The 25,488-nt window shown below is 38.0% G+C and overlaps 1 protein-coding gene across 1 annotated transcript in view; it reads left to right on the top strand.

Annotated features, from left to right (window-relative positions):
- Positions 1-25,488, top strand: part of LOC127962864 (bone morphogenetic protein 1) — a 69,424-nt gene that overhangs the window by 25,371 nt on the left and 18,565 nt on the right. The window contains exons 5-7 of the mRNA XM_052562460.1: positions 11,317-11,495; positions 12,762-12,867; positions 21,061-21,185. Of these exons, the coding sequence (XP_052418420.1) occupies positions 11,317-11,495; positions 12,762-12,867; positions 21,061-21,185 (410 nt within the window). The remainder of the gene's footprint in view (positions 1-11,316; positions 11,496-12,761; positions 12,868-21,060; positions 21,186-25,488) is intronic.

Below are 25,488 nucleotides of genomic sequence, written 5' to 3'. Positions count from 1 at the left end.
CCGCCTGCGTGAGACGCGCGTCTCAGGTGCGGCACGAGCCGCGCGGCAAACGCTTGCTTGTTAGAAATAGAACCGACGCCTATTTTTACCGCGAGCTTATTTTTAAGCTTTTCCAGGCAAAATATAATAGGAAAATGTGTTTAAATGTCATTTTGTACACAAATACATATGAATTCCTGATATTTTGATATTTGAAAGTCTATAGGTTGACATAAATTCAGATATAAATGTAATAAAAAAATAAAAAAATAATTATCGATTTTCAAATATTGCACCTGTCAAACATAATCTATTATGATAGATTATGTCCTTTATCAGTAGGCGTAGGTGTGTAAAAAAAAGTATATATTGTTGTAATGAAGACATGAGCCTGGTGACTGGTCTGTCAACGGTCTCCCTCTACAGCAGCAGCGCGCCAGCGCCGCGTCAGGCACGCTTCTGGTGTGTAAAGACACAGAATCCGCCACGCTTCTGGGACGCTTCTGGGACGCTTCAGACACGCGGCGCTCACGCCACGCATCCAGTGTGTCACCGGCCTAACAGTCGTTCCTGGCGGATGACGTAGGATGTATGCATCCCGCCTCTAAGATATTCTGGTATCTCAAGTTTGTTTACAGGAGCAAAGGAAGCAAAGTTTCCTTATACCTTACTAAAGGAAAACATACTCTCTTACTAACATAACCTTGGGTTCCCTGAGATACGGGAACAAGTACTGCATCTGGTAAGATGCTATGGGGCAGGCTTTTTCTCAGATGACTAAAGCCTTTTCAATAACGCAGTGTAACTGCTTGGCCATTGGTTCTTGCAGTTAATTAAAAACAAACCAATGGCGACAAAGTCCTCCAGAGACCGCCAGAATGGGAGGGGCCATCTGGCTATATAAGTGGGCTTTCCGCCATAGGATCCTCAGGTTACTTCGACTGAAGCAACAACTGAGTCATACAGCTACATAGCATGGCCAACAATGCATTACTCATTTCCATATCTCAGGGAACCAAGGTTATGTTGGTAACCGAATATGTTCCTATCAATGCTTCACTAGTACTGAATCTTCTAAGACACTATGGGGAACCAGTACAATCCCGCCATGCTATGCTAGAGGAATGACTAATACTTTAACCTGTCAGCCAGCACCCCCCATTATGGGACTCACAGCTGAAAGTGCTCAATCTAACTTATAATCGTAACAGTTTCGTACTTCAGTGTGTTACAAACATAATTTGGTGTCTTTGGAAAGAAGACACTTTGGGCTTTACTTTTTATCAACCAGATTTGATAATGCTCAAAAATATTAAAAGTTAAAGACACTGAAATGCCTTGTTTTTTTTTTTTTTTGTTTTTTTTATATAAAAATACATGAAATGAGTCCTGGAGCAATCTACAAAAAAGTAATGGGTTGAAAGCCACATGTCTCATGAGTTTCTATTTCAAATCTGAAGAAAATTAGACTCTACACCCCCCACCCTCCAAATATAAGAAAATATATTTCTCAATAGTATTGAAGGCTTCTACAAACTATTTGGTCCGTAAACATACCACTGCATAGTTTTTTTTTTTTTTATTATAAAACACTAGACAGAAACTTAGACATCATATAAGTGATTTATTTGAGCACAAAAAAATTAAATTAGAATAATTTGAGTAAGAAAAATAAGAATAATAAGAAAAATAAAAAAACATTTAACTTTGTTTGCCAATTACAGAAAATCCTGAGATTGCTTGGAATGCAGCATTTACAATGAATTACGATGCAAATAGGTGTTGATGTGCTGATGGCCACTTATACAAATGGTAATAACACAAATGTGCCATAAAAGTAAATAATCCACTCTCTCTATTCATATAGACACGTTCACTTTGATAGCCGTGATCATACAGTAATAGCGAGCTGATTTGGGCTGATTTGCACCAACAGATGGTATTCATGCAGATACATTCACATTCAACATAAAACACACTCTCACATTTATAAAAACTTTTGAAAAATAAAACAAACAAAGAAAAAGGCGATCGCTATAAGTTCCGCCTCCATCAGCTGACAGGTGTGTCAGAGCGCTTCACGAGGGAGCGCCAAAATTCAAATATACTATCTTTCGCCTTCCTTTCATTCATTCTTTTTTCTGGTGGATTGTCTCTTTCTGTTTGTGACACTGTACGCTGCAAAACCACGCCATTTTTTTTACTACCAAGATGCAGTTTCCGACCGTGAGTTATAATTAACGGATTCCAACAGTTCTGTCACTGAAGAACAGTAACGTAAACAAATTAATTATGATCGATATTACAAACGTTATTGCTTCTTTGGACCAAACGTGCTCCATTAGATGTCGTTCAGTGGACCCTTACCTTTTTAACTAAACCGGGATTTACAGCTGTGGATGTGTTTATGACTCGTTATTACGATGGATCTGGTATGTACAACGTTTCTAATGTTCATGTTGTTATGTGTACTGCTTACACAAATATAGCAAATACAGTCTTTATAAGCTTTCCATTGAAAAACAGCAATCTGGCGTCGATGCTTGAGGCTTAGATCTTTATAATGATACATAGTTTCATTTAATCTATTCATAAACACTGACACGTGCAAGTTGAGGGGTGTTCAGGATGAGGGCGTCGGGGTGCTGGCTAAGAGGTTAACTTGCCTTAAGCACAAAAGGGGGCCCAGAGGGACCAGGTATTTTGCACTGGGTAAAATATCCCCCGCAGGAGTTAATAGGGCCAAACTCACGCCAGTAGCAGAGCAGTTTTTAGCATCAGGGAACGAAGGTCATTGGTCTAAAGGTTCATTAGAGCCCTCAGTACTGTGGGCAGATCCCAGGTCCACAGACTCCCAACGAGAGGTCAAAGGTTCAGAGCCCACAGCTCGGGCTGGGGGTGCCATAATTTTCTGTCTCAGGAGGATGGGCCACATGGCTGCTGAGAGCAGCGAGGACAACTCTGCGAACCAGTGTTGGTTCCTCCAGAGTGAGGCCACTAACAGAACCTTTGGTTTTCTGTTCCCTGAATCATCTGATTATCTATGGGGAAAAGCATAAAGGAGGAGGTTGGGCCAGTTGTGGGCCAACGTATCCCTGTCCTTCCTCCCAGATTCTTTGAACCACTTGTGGGTGGAGCATCCACTCTTCTGAGGGGACATTGCTCCGAGATAGCATGTCTGCACCTTGGTTCAACCTGCTCGGCACATGTGTTTCTCTCAGTGAACCCAAGTTGAGCTGAGCCCATACCAAGAGGCGCTCTACCAGAATAGCAATTTATATATGCTGTCCGAGCAGACTAAAATGTAGTGTGCCCTAAGGTCTGGCAGAAAGGTGCGACAGCCAAAACATACTACCACCTTCCTTCTGCAGACTATTTCCAGTGTCACACCCCGTTCCATCCTCTGAGGGTCTTTTAAAGTGCCAAGAGCTGCTAAGAAGGCGTTAGAAGTTATGAAGGCGTCCAAGATGCCAAGCATGGGGCCGAACTCCAGTGCTGAAGGTGCTGCATGTTAAGCAGTGCCAATACCCAGTGCACGTTCTGGCGCGACTACCACCCTCATTTGTGCTGAGTCGAGAACTGTTCACAGGAACAATATCCATTGACTGGGGAACAGTGAGCTCTTGGCAAAATTGACCCTGAGTCCCAGGCATTCTAAGTGGCTGTACAAGCCTGACTTGTTCTGAGCTGGAGGAACCATTTCTATGGCTCTTTTCACCGGCAAATTCATCACCTCAGAGTGCAGGACGTGTGCATCTTTAACTGAGGTGGGAACCATGCTGCTGAATTTCAGGGGTCTTCAAGTGAATTGAAGTGAATAGCATTGTTTTATTATCCCCAAAACCCAGTCTATCACCCTGGGGTGGCCTGCGAGGCCTAGGCCCCCGCCTAGGGGTCGTATTGAAGAGAAAATATATGCTCTCCTTTGAAAATTTTGGAATTTTATTTACCCTCTATCACAGCGGATAGTTGTGTGGGTGCATGAATGGCCCCAGTATTCACAACAACATATTGCCTTAGGCACCCAGAACTGAATGGGGTGCTTCCAAAAAAATGCTTTGCTAGACTTAATGTTCATGCTGCCTCAGCTTGGGCATGGCCCAGACGCATCTATCTGAAGTTATTAGTGATAATAATCACTAGTAACAGGATTCTGCTTCAGTCCGCCTAAAAAAAAAATCAAACCACTCATTAGAAGAGGGGTACTGATGATCTTTGTGTAAACACACAGGCAGATCAAAAGTGCTGCACGCATTCTCTCAGATCCACTTGTAGCAGACGTGGGGAGGAGTGGGGCTGCCTTCAGTGAAGAAGGCTAACCGTGAGCAAATAGATCGAGACATATACTCTTGTAGAGAACAGTCGGTTTTAGTAAGTGCTGCCTCAGAGTGGTCGTGGCCTAAGAGGCATGCTCAACCCGAAGCTGTCAGATATATGAATCAGTGGTGACCGTGTTCTGTTCCGATCCACTCAGAAGGATTAAGATGCTCGACAAATGGCTGATCAAAGAGCTGCGTGGAGAGTGATGCACATGGGGGCTTTGCCGGTGTAAAATTACTCAAGCCTGATCTCTCATCCCTGTGAGTTCGCCTTTTCCTCCTCCGAGGTAACTGGGAGGAGAGAAACATGCAAGCGGGGGAGACCATTTCCGATATGAATCATTGGTGACAGCGTTATGCTTCGATCCACTTAGAAGGATTAAGCTCCTCACATTTAAGACACAACAGCAGATCAAAGTGCAGCAGGGAGAGCGAGCATGCGGGCTGTATGTTAGACCCTGCTGCTTATCTCCCTGACTCTGAAAGTGACGTCACATACACAAGTATTGTGACCCATACTCAGAATTTGTGCTCTGCTTTTAACCCATCCAAAGTGCGCACACACACACACTGTGGACACACACTGTGGACACACACCCGGAGCAGTGGGCAGCCATTTATGCTGCTGCGGCCGGGGAGCAGTTGGGGGTCCGGTGCCTTGCTCAAGGGCACCTCAGTCGTGATATTGAGGGTGGAGAGAGCACTGCACATGCACTCCCCCCACCTTCAAATCCTGTCGGCCTGGGACTCGAACACACAACCCTTCGATTGCGAGTCCGACTCTATAACCATTAGGCCACAACTCTGATGTTTCTCTCTCCAAGACTCGCTGAGCAAGGAGAAACAAGAGAGCGGGGCTGCCTTCATTCAAGGCTGACCGTGAGCGAGACCCATGCTCTCAGTGAGAGCATTCCGTCTGTCAAGACACACTCACTACTCCACTGCATCATAAAGGGTTCCCTGCACAAGCTACAATTGCTAGAAAATTGCTCTTTTAGAACTTACCTACTTAGAAATAAGCTCTTTTAGAATTGCCGCATGGTGGCAGGGGATCAGCTGTGATCGTTGCTGCTGCGACGGTGAAGGAGGCGGAAGGAACAGCGAAATTAGCAATGCAGAAGGTCACTGGTTCAGCTTAACCCACTGCAAGGTATATCTATAGCGAGCAGGTTTTGAGTCTCATAGATCAGCAAAGATCATCGTCGTCGCTGAAGTAGAAGAAATCTGAGGATCCTATGGTGGAATGCCTGCTTATGTAGCCAGATGGCTTCATCGCCATCCAGAGCTCTGCTGCCGAGCCATTGTTTCGTTTTTAATTCACTGCAGGAACCAATGGCTGTGCAGTTAAACTGTGTTTTTGAAAAGGCTTCAGTCATAGAAGAAAAAAGATTTTTCCCCAAAGCGTCTTAGCAGTCACAGTACGAGTGAATTATTGATAGGGAACCAGTCTCCTCTTGAATTGTATAGGAATCCTCCAACATTATTCTTTACAAATCCTAATTTTGTTCTTCTAATTTGCTGTGTCTCCACTGTGCTTCCGCATTTGTCACTAAGCACCGGTGCTTAAGATACGCCTACGTACTACGTCAACCGAGGGAACAACTTCCTCGTATGACAGTTAGCAGAAGTGAGAAAAACTTTTTATAAAATTTTATATATGTATATTTTTTCTTACAAAAATGCATGGATTCACTAGAGGAGGCCTTTATCTATGCCCCAGAGCTGTGTGAGGCACATTTTATTATGGATGTGGACACTTTATTTGACGTATTTTGGACTGTTGAAAAAAACGTCTGCCTACTCCAATTCTAAAGTGTGGATATTTTTTATGTAACTCCCATTGGAATCATCTGAAACAAGAAAGTCATATACACCTAGGATGTCTTGAGGGTGAGTAAAACATGGGCTAATTTTCATTTTTGGGTGAACTAACCCTTTAACTAAGCAGTCTCTAAATGTGGATAGGCATTGTGCACAGTAACTAATTTAATTACACATTTGTTCTCAGTAACTGTAATGGATTAGTTACATTTATTTTGTAATTAAATTACATAAATGCCATTACTCTCCAAAACTTGTTAAGTGTGTATGTTAGCGGATATGTGCATGCTTCACATGGGTGTGTATGTGTCTGTGTGTCGAATTGAGAGAGAGTTTCTGCAGCAGGAGGACGAAACCTTTGACACTTCCAGTTTCCTTTTTCTCTCATGTGGAGCAAGTGCTATTCACTCTCTTCTTTAACTCCTCTTTCTTTTCAGTCTCTTCCTGATTTATTGCTCAAGTGGTTTTCCACCTGATCCGTTCCTCTGTTCCCACTTATTTGCTTTGTGTGCCAACAGACGGATTTGTGTGTTTATGTGTGTGTTGGCTCTCGTGCCTTGACCTTGCAATTTCCATATGCTTCGCTGAGGAAATACCAGCCGTTTGTGTCACACTGTTCGCCATGGGACTGTCACCTGAACATGTGTGTTTTAGCAATAAACAATGGCTCCCTGTAGATGCTTCAGTGGCTTGGCAGAAGTTCAGAGCCCAGCTTGACGGTCACATCCGTTGGAGACAAATCAGTCCCCGGGATGCCATGTTATCACATCAGTTGTGCTCTTAAGCTGCTTTTGTCTGCTGGAAAAAAAGATTTAATTTGCTCTTTAAAATGCGCGCTTGATGAACATTCACTACTCAAAGCTCCTCCACAGACCACATGCAACCTTTAGAGAAAATACAGGTCCTTCTAAAAAATTAGCATATTGTGATAAAAGTTCATTATTTCCATAATGTAATGATTAAACTTTCATATATTTTAGATTCATTGCACACCAACTGAAATATTTTGATTTTGATGATTTTGACATACAGCTCATGAAAACCCAAAATTCCTATCTCAAAAAATGAGCATATCATGAAAAGGTTCTCTAAACGAGCTATTAACCTAATCATCTGAATCAACTAATTAACTCTAAACACCTGCAAAAGCGAGAGGGTATGACACAGAAAGAAATTTCTGAACGAATAGGCTGTTCCCAGAGTGCTGTATCAAGGCACCTCAGTGGGAAGTCTGTGGGAAGGAAAAAGTGTGGCAAAAAACGCTGCACAATGAGAAGAGGTGACCGGACCCTGAGGAAGATTGTGGAGAAGGACCGATTCCTTACCTTGGGGGACCTGCGGAAGCAGTGGACTGAGTCTAAAGTAGAAACATCCAGAGCCACCGTTCACAGGCGTGTGCAGGAAATGGGCTAAAGGTGCCGCATTCCCCAGGTCAAGCCACTTTGGAACCAGAAACAGCGGCAGAAGCGCCTGACCTGGGCTACAGAGAAGCAGCACTGGACTGTTGCTCAGTGGTCCAAAGTACTTTTTTCGGATGAAAGCAAATTCTGCATGTCATTTGGAAATCGAGGTGCCAGAGTCTGGAGGAAGACTGGGGAGAAGGAAATGACAAAATGCCTGAAGTCCAGTGTCAAGTACCCACAGTCAGTGATGGTCTGGGGTGCCATGTCAGCTGCTGGTGTTGGTCCGCTGTGTTTTATCAAGGGCAGGGTCAATGCAGCTAGTTATCAGGAGATTTTGGAGCACTTCCATCTGCTGAAAAGCTTTATGGAGAGGAAGATTTCGTTTTTCAGCATGACCTGGCACCTGCTCACAGTGCAAAAACCACTGGTAAATGGTTTACCGACCATGGTATTAATGTGCTCAATTGGCCTGCCAACTCTCCTGACCTGAACCCCATAGAGAATCTGTGGGATATTGTGAAGAGAAAGTTGAGAGACGCAAGACCCAACACTCTGGATGAGCTTAAGGCCGCTATCGAAGCATCCTGGGCCTCCATAACACCTCAGCAATGCCACAGGCTGATTGACTCCATGCCACGCCGCATTGAAGCAGTCTGTTCTGCAAAAGGATTCCCGACCAAGTATTGAGTGCATAACTGAACATAATTATTAGAAGGTTTACTTTTTTTGTATTAAAAACACTTTTCTTTTATTGGTCGGATGAAATATGCAAATTTTTTGAGATAGGAATTTTGGGTTTTCATGAGCTGTATGCCAAAATCATCAGTATTAAAACAATAAAAGACCTGAAATATTTCAGTTGGTGTGCAATGAATCTAAAATATATGAAAGTTTAATTTTTATCATTACATTATGGAAAATAATGAACTTTTATCACAATATGCTAATTTTTTAGAAGGACCTGTAAGCTGCAAAGATGTGTCATTTGAATATCAACACATGTTCAGTGTTCAGCATCTTGGCCTCTTAGGATGAATGATTATACAATATGTTTATACATATTTATGATTATTTGTTCATTTATAAAGATGCTTCCATGAAAATCTTAGTATCAAAAAGTCAGTTAATTTCTGAGGTGCAGAGAGAGGCTGGAGGGTCGTGGAAAAGCAAAACATTTTTGATGAAGGAAACTTTGATTCTATACTTGAGTATAATCGGCCGAAAATGACAGAAGTGTAGAATATGACTTCTTGAATCACAATTATACTAACAAACAGTTCAAAAAGCTACATTGAAGAAGTAAAATATTGTTTAAAAGGTAAATTTAAACAATCTTAAGTAGATTCCGTACTTCATTTAGCATTGTTAATGGCAAGGACACTTAGGAGGTGGCAATGTGGGATTTTGTTGCAAATAGTGGTGTAGTTTTCCTTTTTTTATCATGAAAAATATAGACTGAGATTACCATAGCTTCTAATTTAATATCCTAATCTCCAAAAATAAACATACTTCCCCAATAGAAAGAAACAAAATCCACTGATTGCTAACCCTGGAACAACATATAAAACTACCAAATTTAACTTAATCGCAATTGCAAAGTTTAATTCCAACATACAATCATTCCATTTAGTGTTGTTCACCGTCTGTTTGATTACATGTAATTTGTAACTAAATGCATGAGTCTTACTGTAAATTTCTGCCATAGTCTCCACTAATAACCTACTCCTACATATAATGTAGAAAACTTTGCATTTTCTGTAAAGTTGCTGTGCACCGTTATGTATTGTGAAAAGCGCTATACAAATAAACAGAAAGTAGATTAAATGTAGATAAAAAAAAATACATCTAAACTTTGACGGATTAAATAAGTAAGCTCATGTTTCTAAAGAGTTTTTGAAGAAATATCAACAGTGTCTCTAAATTTTAAATTCACTAAAATACAAAATTCTGCAATCAGGTTTTACTTCTTCCACATTTATATTGACAATTTTGCTTTCTCGCAGAACAAACATAAAACAAATCACTACTATGTAAGGTTAATATTGTACACTAAAGCTAAAATCATAAATATTTCTATTACTTACTTGTTAACTGAAATACAATAAAAAATATAAAATCTTTACTGTAGCTAGTTGTCTAACCCAAATTGTCATGCTCATTTAGTTTATCTTAGTTTATCTTGATGTACTAAAATAACAAAGTATTAACTTAAATAATTATAGAAATGCTATTATAATGTACAAATAATGCTGATGTATTTAAAAAGATACAAGATGATAATAGATACAAGTCAGTGGTTGTAATATGACAAAAACAGATGATCAGAGCTGTGCCATTCATATTCTGTTAGTGTGAGATGTAATAATATTACACTACTGGCTCTACAATGTCGCAATGGTGTCCATTTTATCGCTCCAAATGAATTTTAGGAGAAACAAAGCTGGTCCCTGAAGTGAAATGTCTGTTAAAGAGCAATAAATACTGTCTTTCAGTCTGAGCGATGAAAGCTTCCTTTGGCAAATTATCCAGAACATACAATATCTCATGCTGCCTAAATTTATAAGCGAGACGAACACAAAACCAAACCAACTATTTCTCCAGTGAACTTGTTTACAAACGAAGAAAGAAAGTCATACTGACAGAGACAAATGTAACAGACTGTTTGCTTTCTCACTGTTTAAGCAGACGTGCCGTTGCGGTTGGGCAGCGAGGGGAAACTTCAGAAAATATAGCACTGTGAGGTCTTTGCCAGGCATTTCGGTTCTTTGTGGAAGTACAGGCGGCCTTTATGTCCGACTTTAGGCCATGATGGGCACACAAACAGTGTGTGGAGGTGATGAAACATTAAGATTTGTTCCCCCTTTTATGCAACAGTAGTTGCCAATGGGCAACCCATGCTTTGATTGAGCCCCAGTGTGTGTGTGTGTGTGTGTGTTCAGGCGATTCCTGTCATTCTGTGCAAAGTTCAAGGCAGAGTTTGTGGAGCGAGCCGCTGGCTGCTCCATAATTAAAGACTGATCTTTTGCACCCACACAGGCTGCACATGTGGCTTTATATGTGTGTGTGCAGATCAGCAGATTTTCTCCCGCATATCCTAGCGCTTTGAAAAAGGGATCGTTTTATTGTGTGTTTAGTGTGTTGGTGTGTGTCTCTCTGGATTTTGCAACACGTAGCTCTAAGCAAACGCACAAAACAAACGATGCGTGACATTTTGTTCGAGTTCCCGTTGTGTTCTGTTTCAGTTTATGACTTTGCTTGCTTTTGTGTCTATTAAGAGTTGACAAAAACATATTACATGATGCAACATAAGAAGGGTGTTTCAAATAAATAAATAAATTAAGACTTATTTTATTAGTATAATGGGAAAAAGTATTTTTTATACATCGTAGTATTCCTTTTTTATATAACATTTTATGTATGCAAAGTGTGTTGAAAGATAAAAAACATCATTGTGTAATTAAATTAGATGTTGTTGTAGTTGTTTTACAGTTATTATTAATGGGAAAATGTGCTTAATTGTCATGGAAAATAATGCATTAATATGAAATAAAGATATTTAGTTTATATTTAGTGTGGTATTGTAGATTTAGTATATTTTCTAAATTATTTCACTTTCTTTATGATAAATATTATATTCTCTGACTTTGAATTGACAATGATATAGCCTTATATATATATATATATCTTTAATATAATGATAAAAAATGTTTAATGTTGAGATGTATAATGACTAAATATTATTATATATCATATTATATATTTAAAAAGATCTGTGATGTTATAATGGTGTACAGGTGCTGTTCATATGTGGGCCGGAGAGGAGGGGGTCCGCAGGCCATATCCATCGGGAAGAACTGTGATAAGTTTGGGATTGTGGTGCACGAGCTCGGTCACGTGATCGGATTCTGGCATGAGCACACGCGACCCGACAGAGACGATCATGTCAGCATCATACGGGACAACATTCAGCCAGGTAGGAAAAACAACAGCGGCAGAATATCGCTCATTTTTGTGTGAAATGACTGTGTTGAAGATTCTGTGTGCAGATTACATAACATGTATTGCTAACTGGAAACTATCATGATGATACATAGAAAAGTAGGGTCAACAATCCGGCAGCAATCATAAAAGACGATTTCAGTTTTCACAGAAGCAGCTGTTACAGCATTTGCTTGGAACAACACGACCAACTTTCTAAAACAAACTCTTGACTGCTGAGCTCAGCACAAATCCACCGCTGCACTCGTTTCTGATCAATGCTGGGCAAAACAGTGTTACTTTCACCTAAGACCTCATAACCCCTGACTTAGTGTAAAGTGGCTTAAAACATATCCACACTGAAGACAAGTGCTTTTAATAGCAAAAAAATCACACCATGTAATCCATTATTTACTCACCCTCGTTCCAAACCGGTTTTCTTGTACAATTTGAGATGTTATGAAACATTAGTGGATCATGTTGGTATTTAATATGATTGTGTTCACCTGTGCTTCCTCTGAAAGAACACCTGTGTGCACTTAAGCAGACCTGACATCATTCCTCCTCTAAAAATCACCAAACACCAGCCAAAACACTGGAGAAACCCTAGCGCTTGATTGCAGAAGGCATTTGTTGTATGGTATTTTATATCCAATAAAATGTGCTGCTAGAAATATCTCGGCCATGGCATATTTTGACTCCCGACCAGCTGTGCCTCCGAGAGCGCGACGTTTTTCACTCTTTTTAGGCAGCATTAATGAACAAGATATGCTTAAATAATGGCTGTCGTTAGACATCTGTGCAAATGGAGCTCATTATAGACTCATTATATGGCACAGAATGGTTCTCAGCAGAGAGGAAGATTCATAAATAATGTCCGTGACTTTAAAATTCACTGATGATAGAGGCTGTAAAAATATTATTTGTAACAGTGTTTTGCCCTTTCATTACATTAAATATTTTGAAGCATAAAATTTAAGAGTCTTTCATAATAATTAGTGGCAGCAAACAGGAAATAAGCGTGTGTGGTGTTACTATGCTACAATTTTCCCAATTCATGCTGGACACACATTGCTCTGATTTACTTGAACATAATCGCTGATATATTAATACATTTGAAGTATAATATATCATAGCGAACAGAATAAATATGATAGTAATTAATTAGTAAATGTGAACCTGTTTTGTTGAATGATCAGTATGGGGTCTTACTGTTGTCATCACTTCCTGTCTAAGTCTCATTCTGGCTTTGGTCTCATAGGACAGGAGTACAACTTCCTGAAGATGGAGCCTGGTGAGGTGGACTCACTCGGAGAGGTCTATGACTTCGACAGCATCATGCACTATGCAAGAAACACGTTCTCCAGGTAAGAACCTCTAAAGTATCATCACATTTTTAATCATTTCCCTCCGTATGCCAAAATGTCCACCCCTTAATTAATCATAATTAATATAAAACACACACACACACGTTTGTTTCTGTGAACTGTGGGGACATAGACTTTTATTACTTTTATACTGCCCAAACAGTATTTTCCCTACCGTAACCCTAAACTTACTCCTTATAGAAAACCTGTATGCATTGTACCACTTTCAGATAAACATCATTTACTATACATTGGTACCACAGGAACACACACACACACACACATATAATTGTATCATTGTATTTAATTAAAAAAATATATAATTAAGTAAATGATCACAACTTAAATAAATAAATTATATATATATATATATATATATATATATATATATATATATATATATATATATATATATATATATATATGTATATATAAATAAATATATGTATATATAAACATAGAAAAAAGTTTAATATTTGCAAAGTGTGAGTGATGTTGTTTGCATTTAATTTATATATATATATATATATATATATATATATATATATATATATATATATATATATATATATATATATATATATATATATATAATATAATATAAATTAAATGCAAACAACATCACTCACACTTAGCAAATATAAAACTTTTTTTCTGGCAGATAATAAAACAGACTTACATCTCACTGACTTGTATTGATATAACAGTAACAATATAACAATATAACAGTTCAGAAGAGTATCTGGAGTAGGACTAGACATGAGCTTCAGGAGGAAGCAATATTATATAAAAACCACAGTGCGCCTTATAATCAGGAGCACCTTATATATGGATCAAGGCGCTCTGTCAAAATGTCAATATTCCCTTTAGCACAGCACCATAACACAAACCCAGTCAAATGTTTGACTCCAGTATCGTCTATTCTATGTGACCTTTAATCCTGTGTGTCCTATATATGACAACAGTTCTAAAACAGGCCATTCATTAAAGGTGCGCCCTATAATCCGGCGCGCCTCATAGTGTGGAAAATACGGTATTTCAAAAATTGTTTATTTTATTCTTGTTATAGTCGTGATTCGAACAGCTCAGTTATTCACATTGCTTGATTTTTGCTTGTTTTTTATGAGGATTCTTCTTAGAGGTCGACCGATGTATCGGTTTTGCTGAATGTATCAGCACTGATAGTTGTTTACTTGTAATATCTCTATCTTTATTTATATCTGTCATTGTTAATGAATTGAATGACAACCCTAGGCTGCAAACCTTTGTCTCTTTTACTTTTTTCAGCGAAATGCTTGTCTTTCTGTGTATCTAATAAAGTATGCCTCATTTAGAGAGCTATAATAAAAGACTAGCTATTTGCTGTAATATAGATTGCACTTTCTCATTCCGTTTGCTCATGTAAACTCATCTATGCCACTCTGTTCATTCTTAAAGTGAAGTTTTAGACCGCCCCTTCAGTTGAACATTAAAAGTTTCTTGTTTTAACAGTAGTTAATATACTACAAACTAGCTTTAATGATCAATATAAAAAATAATATGAATATTTTATTCATTTAGAATAAAGTATGGTTCAGTAGTGTTTTAAAAAATAATAATAATAATTTAATTAATTAAATACTATCGGTTGATTAATCGGTATCGGTCTACGTGGTCCAACCTAGTTATCGGTATCGGTAAAATCTATTATAGGTCTGGATCTAATTGTTCTTTAATACTGAATGATGCTGTATTCGGCGCAGTCTCTCCGCGCTTCTTCTCATTATTCTCAGGGTGACCTCTGAGCGAGGCATCAGCAGTTCTGAGGCGGGAGGCTATCTGAGCATCTCTCTCCTCTTACACTCTTTCTGCTGAGCTTTCACAACGCCGCTATTGTGCTTCTCAGTGCCCGTCAGGTGTTCACAGAGCAAACCAGTCAGTTTCCATGTGTGTGGAACGGCTCGGTTCAGATATCATCTAGCCGTTCTCTCAGTGTCAGATCAATTTAATTCACTTCCTGATTCTCCTCATAAGTAACTGTGTAATGCAAGTTTGTGTTTGGCCAGATTTGAAACTTTTTATTTTTTATTGCGAAAACATGGCATTTATTTGCCTAAAAGACACTGACGGAATGGTTTTCTCATCTCTGTCCCCCGGTGGACTGACTGACCTCTATTTTTCATGTGAACAGACACACACACACACTAAAACAATTCATTTCTGTTGATGACGTCTGTGAAACCACACAGTTATCCTGTCATTTAGCGAAGTGTACTCTGTTATCACCGTGGTTCTGGATTTGAGCAGGAAAAAACTGGCTAGCTTTATGCTAAACACTGTTTGAAACACTTTCATTTTGTCTTCATTGCAACAAACTGTTGCTGTTTTTTTGAACTGGCCTTTTCAGAATTGTTTCAAGCACGTCAGTGCTCAGCTATGGCAAAATCTTACTGAAAACGGACCAGAATAAAATTTTACCACACTTTTTTTCTGTTGCTAATGATTATTTAAGTATTATTTAATATAATCCTTAATATATCAGTATAATATACATAGTATAAGTATAACTTAAGACTACAACCTTTTTTTAACTAATAACTTTATTCAGGATGGATGAGTTAAATTTTTCAAAAGTAACAGTAATTTTTTTTTACATTGAATATATTCATAATAAAAAAAATAAAACATATTTTACACATACTGTAAATGTGAAGCAGCGCAGCTGTTTTCACTATTGATAATAATAAATGTTTCCTGAGCAGCAAATCAGCATATTAGAATGATCTCTGGATGATCATGTGACACTGGGGTAATGATGCTGAAAATACAGGTTTGATCACAGGAATAAATTACATTTTTAAATATATTCAAATGGAAAAACTTTATTTTAAGTCGTAATATTATTACACAATATTACTGTATTTTTGGTCAAATAAATCCAGCCTTGGTGAGCAGGAGAGACTGTAGATTTGACTGTAGGTTTCAGCCTTCATTTGATCTTGAAGAAACTCTACAGCATGCTATACGGGGAAAAGAAATGTTAACTTTTGGATCGTCCTCAAAAGGCTTTGCTGATGGGATTGTAGAATGTTATTCTCATTGCATGTATTTATCAAAAGTTTTTCCTGACTAGTTTTGACAGCCTACAGGCAACAATTCCCCCAGAGCGAGCATAACACGAGTCGAGGCACACGCAAACACACGTCTATATGAGAAGAACCATCTGTTTCCTCTCCTTTTGTTCTCCTTTTCCTTTTTTCATGCTCTCCTATTTTGTTTTGGCATCCATATTGCTTTTTTCTTTTTGGAACAAATTGCTGTTTTTTCATTCCTGTAGGCTTCGATGAAGAATAGGGCTTTTATTTTGACAGTACCTGAGTTGCTGTGTTGTGAGGTGAAAATCTCTCTCTGATTATTTTTACCCAGAATTTAACTGTTGAAATGGTTCAGTTCGAGTGAAAAACCTGCCTGTTTAACCCGTTTCAGAGTAAAGAGAGGAAATATGGAGGATCAGTGTTTAGTAATGCCGTACGTATTCCAGGTGTTTGTTTGGGAGGTAAAGTGAGGATGGAAGTTGTATTTATACGTTAGCAAGGACACTAAAGGACTGGTTTCTGTGTCTGTAAACGTCTTCTGGGAGTGTTCTGGAAAACTCAATCCCAGAGTTAAGTATAGGAGAACAGATATAGACACGGTGAACTCATCCAGGGCTTCCTCTCATTTCAGAGCCACCCATGATTATTAAATGATTACTAGATTATCATATATTCATCCTCTCTTGACCCTCAGATGTTTTTACCCAGAAATGAAAGGGTAAGTTAGATGGATTTATGCTTCTTGTCTTTGTTAGCAGGATATTAGAAAGCTCACAGGAGCTTGAGAGAAGCTACCAGTGTTTGTCCACTGTCCTGCTGTCTTTTTTCCCATCATTCCTGCTGTGTTTGAAGAGTACTCATACTGTAAATCTCCGTGGGAAGATGGGCTCTTTGATTGCACTTGTATCGGGAGGATTTCATGGCTTTCCCTCAGGTTTTTTTTTTTTTCTCAAACCTTTCTCCCGGAGAAGCGGGTGAGCCTCCTAGCTTTTTGTCTGGGGCATGTTTTCCGACCTCCTCCTTTGTCTCCTGGCCCCCGTTCCGCCCACCCTGCTCACAGAGCTTTTTCTTCTTCAAACTGGTGCTGGCGAGTTGAGCCAAAAGCAAATAAAGAGCTTGCAGTATGTCTTGAGTGTGAGATGACACCAGCCCACACATCTACTGTTCAGCCCTGGACTCACAGACCCAAAATAAGGTCACATTTCACCACAAAATCAAAAGATAAAATCATATTTTACATAAATAAAATATTGTTTTAAGAGCGTGAAGGTTTATTTATTTTTTCTTCATTATTTCCAAGTTTGTGCCATTATTTTCATGAGAATTAACCATTTTTTTTCAGATTTTCATACTTTCACAGTAATGCAATACTTTTAAGCTTTTTACACAAATCTTATTATAGTGAATCTCAGTCTTATTACTGTAAAATATGTATACACACTAAATATAGTTATTTTTTATTTTATTTTGATTATAGAATTAACATTTTTTATTAAAAGTATTATGCAAAATAATATTAAATAGGCCTTAATATTTTTTTTTAATTGCCTTTATTGTTTTTAGCATTACAATGATTAAAATTCGATTTTTGTTGTTGTTGTTGTTATTTGCTTTTCAGATATGCACATTTGTAGAAGAAAATATTGTTATTGTAAAAAACAAGAAAAAATTATATTGTTATAAATTAATTGTATTACTATTTCTAATTATAACAATTATGAAAAATATATTGTTTTTCTATCTGTGTGTGTGTGTGTGTGTGTGTGTGTATGCCGAAGGATTAATTATTTGCATTTTACACACAATAATTTTTAATAAAGTGAATATTGGAATATTATTATTTTTTATATAATATAAATTTTAATATAAGCTCTATGTTTACATTTTATAGTAGTGATACATCAAAGTTTTGCCAATATTTAAAAAATATATTGCAGAAATAGCTATAAACAACAAAAACAACTACAATAATAATAATTAATACTACTACTACTACTAATAATAATAATAATAATATTTTTAATTAAAAAAAATTATTAAAAAATACAATTAAACAATTAAATTGGTATTTTATAATTGCGTATGAACTGGAATTCCTTTTAAAAGCTTTCATGAGATTCACAGATATAGTGTTTTTTTTGTTTGTTTTTTTTTATTATTAGGCTGTCTTTTGTAGCTGTAAGTGTCTCAGATCTTTCTGATTTCAACCTGAAGACAGGACATATTTAATTCACTGCACTGTTTATTGATTTGCAATGTGGTTTGCATTTCTCTCATATAAAGCTTGTAGTTGAGCCTTATTTGAACATGCCTGCTGTTGACTGGAAGGTTCCCATGGGAACAAACAAATGAGCAGACCCTCGCTGGCCACCGTCCAGTGAAAAGCTTGACGATAAACTAGCAAAGAGTGTCAAAGTATGAAAAGAAGGGCGAGAAAACAGACAGGTTTTTGATACTGAATCACTCTTTGCTGAACTGTGCAAACATTTTTCCAGCCTCTGCTAGTAGGACTGGAGAACGGGATGTGCTGGAAAGCATAAATCTGTTTCATATTACTCAATATTTCTTTTGTTTATAGCGTGCGTACAACCACATGATGTCATGACTTTTAAGGAAGCATCAGGCCTGGAGCGGCCAATCAGGAGTGTCGTGATGTCATGCAGGAGGTTATTGTGCCGTGTGAGGTTGCCAAGTAGAACATGAATTCAGGTCGTGTTTGGTGTGCCAGTTTAGTGGTAACTCCCCGTCTCAGGCCTGCCGGATTTAGTGACTGTCCCAGGAAGCGTCATTGTTTTTCTGTTGGTGCTGTGGAGTGGTCAGACCTGAGCGGTTTTTATTATGCTTTGAGTAATCATCATCCAGACTTCTGTTGATTGGTTTGATGTATCACAGTTGTACTCTTCTAGCGTTGGAAAATGTTGGTGATCTGCTTCCTTAAACCACATTCAGAGGTGGTCCACGACAGAGTCCTGATGCAAAACAAATCATCTAAAATAAAGCAAGCTAAGTCATTTTGAACATGGAAGAGGCTACAAATATACCTGAAACGTTTGTGGTCACAGACTCGTTTGAGACATATTAAACCATATGTAAAGTGCAATCCGTCTGAGCTGATTGAAGCACCTGAGACAAATGTTAGTAACCTAGCATTGTCACAATACTGTATTTGTGTCTCTTGGTCTTTAAAACAGCTAAAGAATAATCATGTAATGTCATAATGCATCTGTTACTGTGTGGATATTTCAGAAAATTGGGACTTTATTACACAAAAATTACAAAAAAATTAAAGTATTTGCCAAGAAAGAGTGCCATTTAATCGTGTCTATTTTGTGTTCACATTCTGAATAAGCTACAACATGTAAGCATGTGAGCTGTCTGGATGCACTTCATCATGACCAAACATAATGCAAGAGTATAGTGATGCACCAAAATTTGGGCAACGGCCAAAATAGTTTTAGAGGGCTGAAACCATATTTTGTTTCTCTGATGTCGTGTTTTCACTGTCAGCATTTATTTTGTCACCCGACTTGAATAAACTACAACTGATAAACATGTCAGCTGCGTGAATGCTAATGCTAGATTAACACTATCTGTTTATCAAGTTTTTGACTCGTAATTTCGTAATTTGTTTGCAGATATTTAAGAAACATGCGAAGTTAACCCGGTGGAAAAACACTCTCCAATATTTTGAATTTGAGTTGCAATTCCAAGTTCAACCACTTGGTGTCAATCCTACATACAGCACCTTTAATCGATATTGATTTGGCTTCTTAAATCTCAAGACCGATCTTTTAGTCTGTGCTCTTTTCTGTTGTGTAAACTTCAATAAACATTATTTGCAGCACACCTGCCATCCCATAATCACAATAAGCTGTGTTCCTTTAGTTCAATCAACATGTGAACCGATCATTTCTTATACTTGACTACTAGTTATAGCACCAAATAAACGAATAAACATCAGAAAGAATGTTGAAAGAAGCAGAACATCTTACTGAATGTATCATGTTTAGTGCTGGGCAGTATGACTAAAAAAGTTATATCATGGTATTTTTCAAAATTATACTGGTTTCACAGTACCGTATTTTTCGGACTATAAGTCGCACATGAGTATAAGTCGCATCAGTCCAAAAATATGTCATGATGAGGAAAAAAAACCTATATAAGTCTCACTGGCCTATAAGTCGCATTTATTTAGACCCAGGAACCAAGAGAAAACATTACCGTCTCCAGCCGCGAGAGGGCGCTCTATGTTTACAGTGTAGACTACAGGAGCACTGAGCAGCATAGAGCGCCCTCTCGCGGCTGGAGACGGTAATGTTTTCTATTTGGTTCATTTCTCTTGATTCATGTCAAATTAATTTTGTTAAATAAGTCGCACCTGACTATAAGTCGCAGGACCAGCCAAACTATGAAAAAAGTGTGACCTATAGTCCGGAAAATACGGTATATGGCAGTATTTATTTATTTCACGCATGACCAAATTTTCTACTGATTTCATATCGCAACAGTGAAAAGAGACCTCTCTCAAACGGTGTTGTGTTTCAAACGTTGTTGTGGTATTTAAAAAAAAAATGATATCATAAGAAAAACAAACACCAGTATTTGGTATGAACCTTTTTATAATCATGCTTTTTAAAACACTGTCAGACTACAGCACCTGTAAGGCTGGACTAAAATAATACATGCAAATGCTGAATCTGAGTCATGACATTTTTGCAGACCAAGGCAAAGCTCACAAAGTATACTCAACATATGGTGTTACACAGAAAACAAAAACAGAAGAGCAGGCGAGTCACAGGCCGCAGATTACATGACTGCTTTCACGGATAAAACACGGCTTGGCTTGAATTCCCTTCAGATTGTTGTCTGCTCCACAAATGACTTTACAGCCTGTCGAGTCCTAACCACCACATTCTGTACATCTGCTGAAACTTGCCGTATCTTAAAGCGCGAGATAACATTTGTGTTTATAGTACCCATGTTTCTTTCTGTGGGTGTGGAGAGTTTTGCTAGACATTCCAGGAAACAAGTGGTAGTGAATAGGGATTAAAATAACACGACAGGTTTGTCTTTATGCATCTGTTCACTTTGATTGAAGACATGTCTTTTTTCCTGACAGAGGGATATTTTTGGACACCATTCTGCCGCGGTATGATGTGAATGGAGTTCGGCCGCCCATCGGTCAGAGGACCAGATTGAGCAAAGGAGACATCGCACAGGCACGCAAACTTTACAAGTGTCCAAGTAAGAAAACGACACACACAAACTGTACAGAATTACAGAATGCTGAAGTGTCACATCATCATCTTTCTGTATAAATAAGGAGAAGCTCCTGTCAGACTCAACAAGAGTAAAAGATGGTGTAGATAGAAAAACTGGGTCATTGGAAACCCTAAGCATGAAAACATGTCTGACCGCAAATCACAGGTATCCAGGTCTGGACAGCAAAATCATGCAAAAACAAACATCTCAGTCAGTGTTTTGTCTTGTTTTCAAGTAAACAAACAAACAAACAAAAAAAACACCTAAATAAATAACAAAATATATAATTAACAATTGAACAATGATAGACATGAAAATGCTCTTATAATTCTTTCAAATAAATCATATAAAATTGCCTGAATTATTCTTGAACAGATCAAAGTATTTAAAGGGAGAAGGTTATGTTAAAATTATACATTTTAATATTAGATGTCATATTTTTATGTGAAATTCACTATTGTTTTGTATAGAATTTTTCTAGACTTACATTTGAAAATAAATTAAATTACAGTAATCAATTGCTTAGTAATCCATTACATCCAACACTATATATATACACACACACACACACACACACACACACACACACACACGCACACAGCACATACATAAGCAAAATCATCAGAATGTCCAGCAATGATTTTGTTAAAGGATATACATATTAGACCCCCCCTCCCCCATTTCCTGTCTTGGGTGGGACACGCTGAGATTATGTTGTTTGGAAATAGCATGGTATCCACAATTAATGTGGTGCGGTATCTTGGCAACGGTCTCTGTGACTCCTGGCTTGGGTAAACACTGGTCAAGCACAGGAAGTTTGTAATTTGTCTTCTTTCCCTGATAAAACAGAGGAGAGAGTGCTTGCTTTCTAGGAGACAGCAGCTAAACGCAGTACAAGGAGGTCAAGACATTTTTCATTGAAACTTTACAGAGATGTTCAAACACACACTACCAGAGAGTCAATGAGTGCAAACCGGCAAGCAAATGCATCCGAACCAGTGGCACTTAAAAGCTTGGTTTTGTCAAATTTAAGATCGTAAAAAAATCTGGAAAAATAAGATTTTACTTTGTACTTTTAGAACATACAAATAAGCACAACCCCACAACGTGATGTATATTAATAATACATAATTTTATTTTGTTTTTTTTTACAAGGTAATCAGTGTAAAGCTGACTGTACATTATCCCTCACATTTTCTGAATATATTATGAAACTGCTGAGATTTTGACATTTACAAAGCAATGCTGGTTTGTCATTATGACCATCAGAGCGTTTAATTACCCAGCTCTTGTAAAACAGTATGCTGCCCATGAACTGTTTCATTTTAATTGCACACTGAATATAACTGAATAAAAACAGGAACCGCAATGCAGCCTGATCTGATTAATAAGCATCAAAAAGCTACAATTTAATTGCATATGTATTTATTTAATTAAAACTATTTAAAAAGTGTAATTAAAACAAGTTCAAAGTAAAAATAAAACCTTATTTTACTGGCTTCTGGTTTCAATTTGCAATTAGTGAATACCGCACATTTACGCCAAACGATTGCTGCTGATGAATTATGACAATGTTTACATTATGTTCTTCACATTTTCTTTTTAGTTTTTTTTTTTTTTTTGCAGATGGTTGCATGGGTGCATGTTTTTGAAATGAGAAAATGTAAACGGTAAAACCCAGATATTTGTCAAAATAAGAGTCCAGGTGTATTTCTGCCTGAATTATAGCGTAAAATTACAGTATATAGCATACTGAATTGTATTTAATAATAGCATACTGAAAAGCATCAATTCCTTTTTATGGATATTATTGTTTTTTCTGCAATTAATTCAACGTAAAGCCTTGTAGATTCTCTGTCACTGTCTGCAAGGTAAGTGTAAGAGCATTACATTTTTATAGTATTAGGCACAATAACCTGTTTCTACCTTTCATTATTTATCTCGGTTTCAAATGAATTGATATACTGATAAAGCAACAATTTTTAGTTAAAGGTGCTGTAGGGAACTTTTGTAAAAATAAATTTTTTACATATTTGTTGAACCTGTCATTATGTCCTGACAGTAGAATATGAGACAGATAATCTGTGAAAAAATCAAGCTCCTCTGGCTCCTCCCAGTGCTCCTATTGCCATTTGCAGAAATTCATCCGCTCCCGTTTAGAAACAACCAATCAGAGCTGCGGTCTGTAACTTTGTTTGTGTTCAAAATGTAGAAAAATGTATATAATAAGCGAGTACACCATGAATCCATTTTCCAAACCGTGTTTTTAGCTTGTCCTGAATCACTACCGTGCACCTATAATAAGTGTTTATATTCGGACTATTTTAGATTGCTTCATGGGTACCGCGGCGGAGTAACCCAGTACCTTTGTGATTCTTCATAGACATAAACAGAGAGAAGTAGTTCCGGCTACGATGTTCTTCCGCAAGACGCAAGCAGTTCTGTTTATTAACCGCTAGAGCGTCAAAAGTTCCCTACCGCAGCTTTAATGTATATATTGAATAAAACTTTTTTAACCCCATTTTTCATCTAGTAAATGAAACTGATATTTTAAAGTCTTACATTTGATTTTAAAACTATGCAGATGCCCTCTTAAGCACACAGTCTCTAATGGGAATTTTTTTTTTTTGTTTTTTTTTTTTGCAATTTTATATTGACCTTTGTCTTTACATGGCTTTTCAGTTATGTATAATAAAAATAAAAAAGGCCCCCATCAGGGACTGTTTCTCATTTTACAAACATTGTTTTTGAAGTTCTGACTGAAGTCTGTTGGAGGAACGTGTATCACATGATTTGTTCATGCAGTACGTGGGGTAGGATCCTGGAAAATAAGGTGTAAGCGTGGCAGATCTTTTGCATAGCATTCCTTGTGGTGTGTGTCACTTGCTGTGGCTTGCCAGACTGCGTGTTAATGGTTCTACACACTGAATCCACTCCACACTTGGTCTGAGGGATCTCTGCTTCTCTAGCTGTAGATGACTGAAAACTCCTGCGTGTGGAGAATGTCAGCTCAACAAGGCAAGCCCTCTGGAGGGAAAGTTAGGGAGAAACTTGGCTGCTAGGTGACCAACCATTAAACCCATTCCAAATAGATTTTAAAAATGACTGGTTGTTAGTCAACTTTATATGTATTTTAGTAAGAAAACAAAATAAATACTTAAGATTTTACTTGGTATGTTGGGGTAGAATCAGTTACCTGCATCTTCGTATGTTGATTGCTGCATCGGAGGGTGAGCCAGACTTCTCCGGGGAGGAAGATCCAACAGCGCCGGATTCGGATCTGGAAATGATGGCTATGCTTTTCCAGACCACTTGGAAACAGTTGCTTCCCTCCCAGCCTGTAGGCATTCATTGGCTCAGCAGTAGACACACACACATATATATATATATATATATATATATATATATATATATATATATATATATATATATATATATATATATATATATTGATCAGCAGTGCTTATACGGCCTGTGGAGCTGCCTCCGCTTTACACGCTACAGCGTTGGTACAAGTGCACCAGGCAAAGGCACTGAGGGACTTGCACGAGGGTGGTCATGACCCAGAAGTTCTCAAAGAACTCTGTACCGTTACGGACCTCTACGAGCGACGAGGTTACGGCGTGGTCTCTGAGTCGTGTGATGTCCACTATGGTGGTCCTGGAGTGCCATTGCTGTGTCTGGCCGATGTGGGAAACGGACAAGACACTTGACTTGAACGCCCCTATATCCTGGTTTTCTTGTGCTGAGCCCTGGCCTGAGCCAGAAAATAGGGGAACAGATGGCTTTCACAGGACTCTGGTAGGGTCAGTCACTGTGGCCCTTTGGTAGGGATCCCAATTCGTCTGTCATCCCGCATGACGTCAAAAATGACCAACTGAAAGGGAACGTCTCGGTTACATATGATAACCTTCATTCACTGAAGGAGGGAACAGAGACCCGTCCCCATAGCTCCTGCACCACCGATGAGTGGCTGGGTAACCGGCTCGGCTCCTCAGTGAAAACCTGAATATGCGTTGCACCTGCTGCCTGATTTAATCTCACACAGTGATCAGCAATATCCCAATTCGTTGGTCATCCAACGTGACATCTCCGTTCCCTCCTTTCAGGGAATGAGGGTTACCATATGTAACCAATATGTTTTTAATGTTTTATTTTATTGTCAGTATTGTAAGTGTCATTATTATTTTCTATATTTAATTTAGTAATTTTACATTTTAATGTTATTATTATTATTATTATTATTATTATTATTATTATTATTATTGTGATCAAATATGTGTGG

The sequence above is a fragment of the Carassius gibelio genome, chromosome B8 (genome assembly GCF_023724105.1).
Source record: "Carassius gibelio isolate Cgi1373 ecotype wild population from Czech Republic chromosome B8, carGib1.2-hapl.c, whole genome shotgun sequence".
Taxonomy (NCBI): Eukaryota; Metazoa; Chordata; class Actinopteri; order Cypriniformes; family Cyprinidae; genus Carassius; species Carassius gibelio.
The sequence above is the reverse complement of the archived record's forward strand: the minus strand, read 5'-3'. Positions and strand labels throughout refer to the sequence as shown.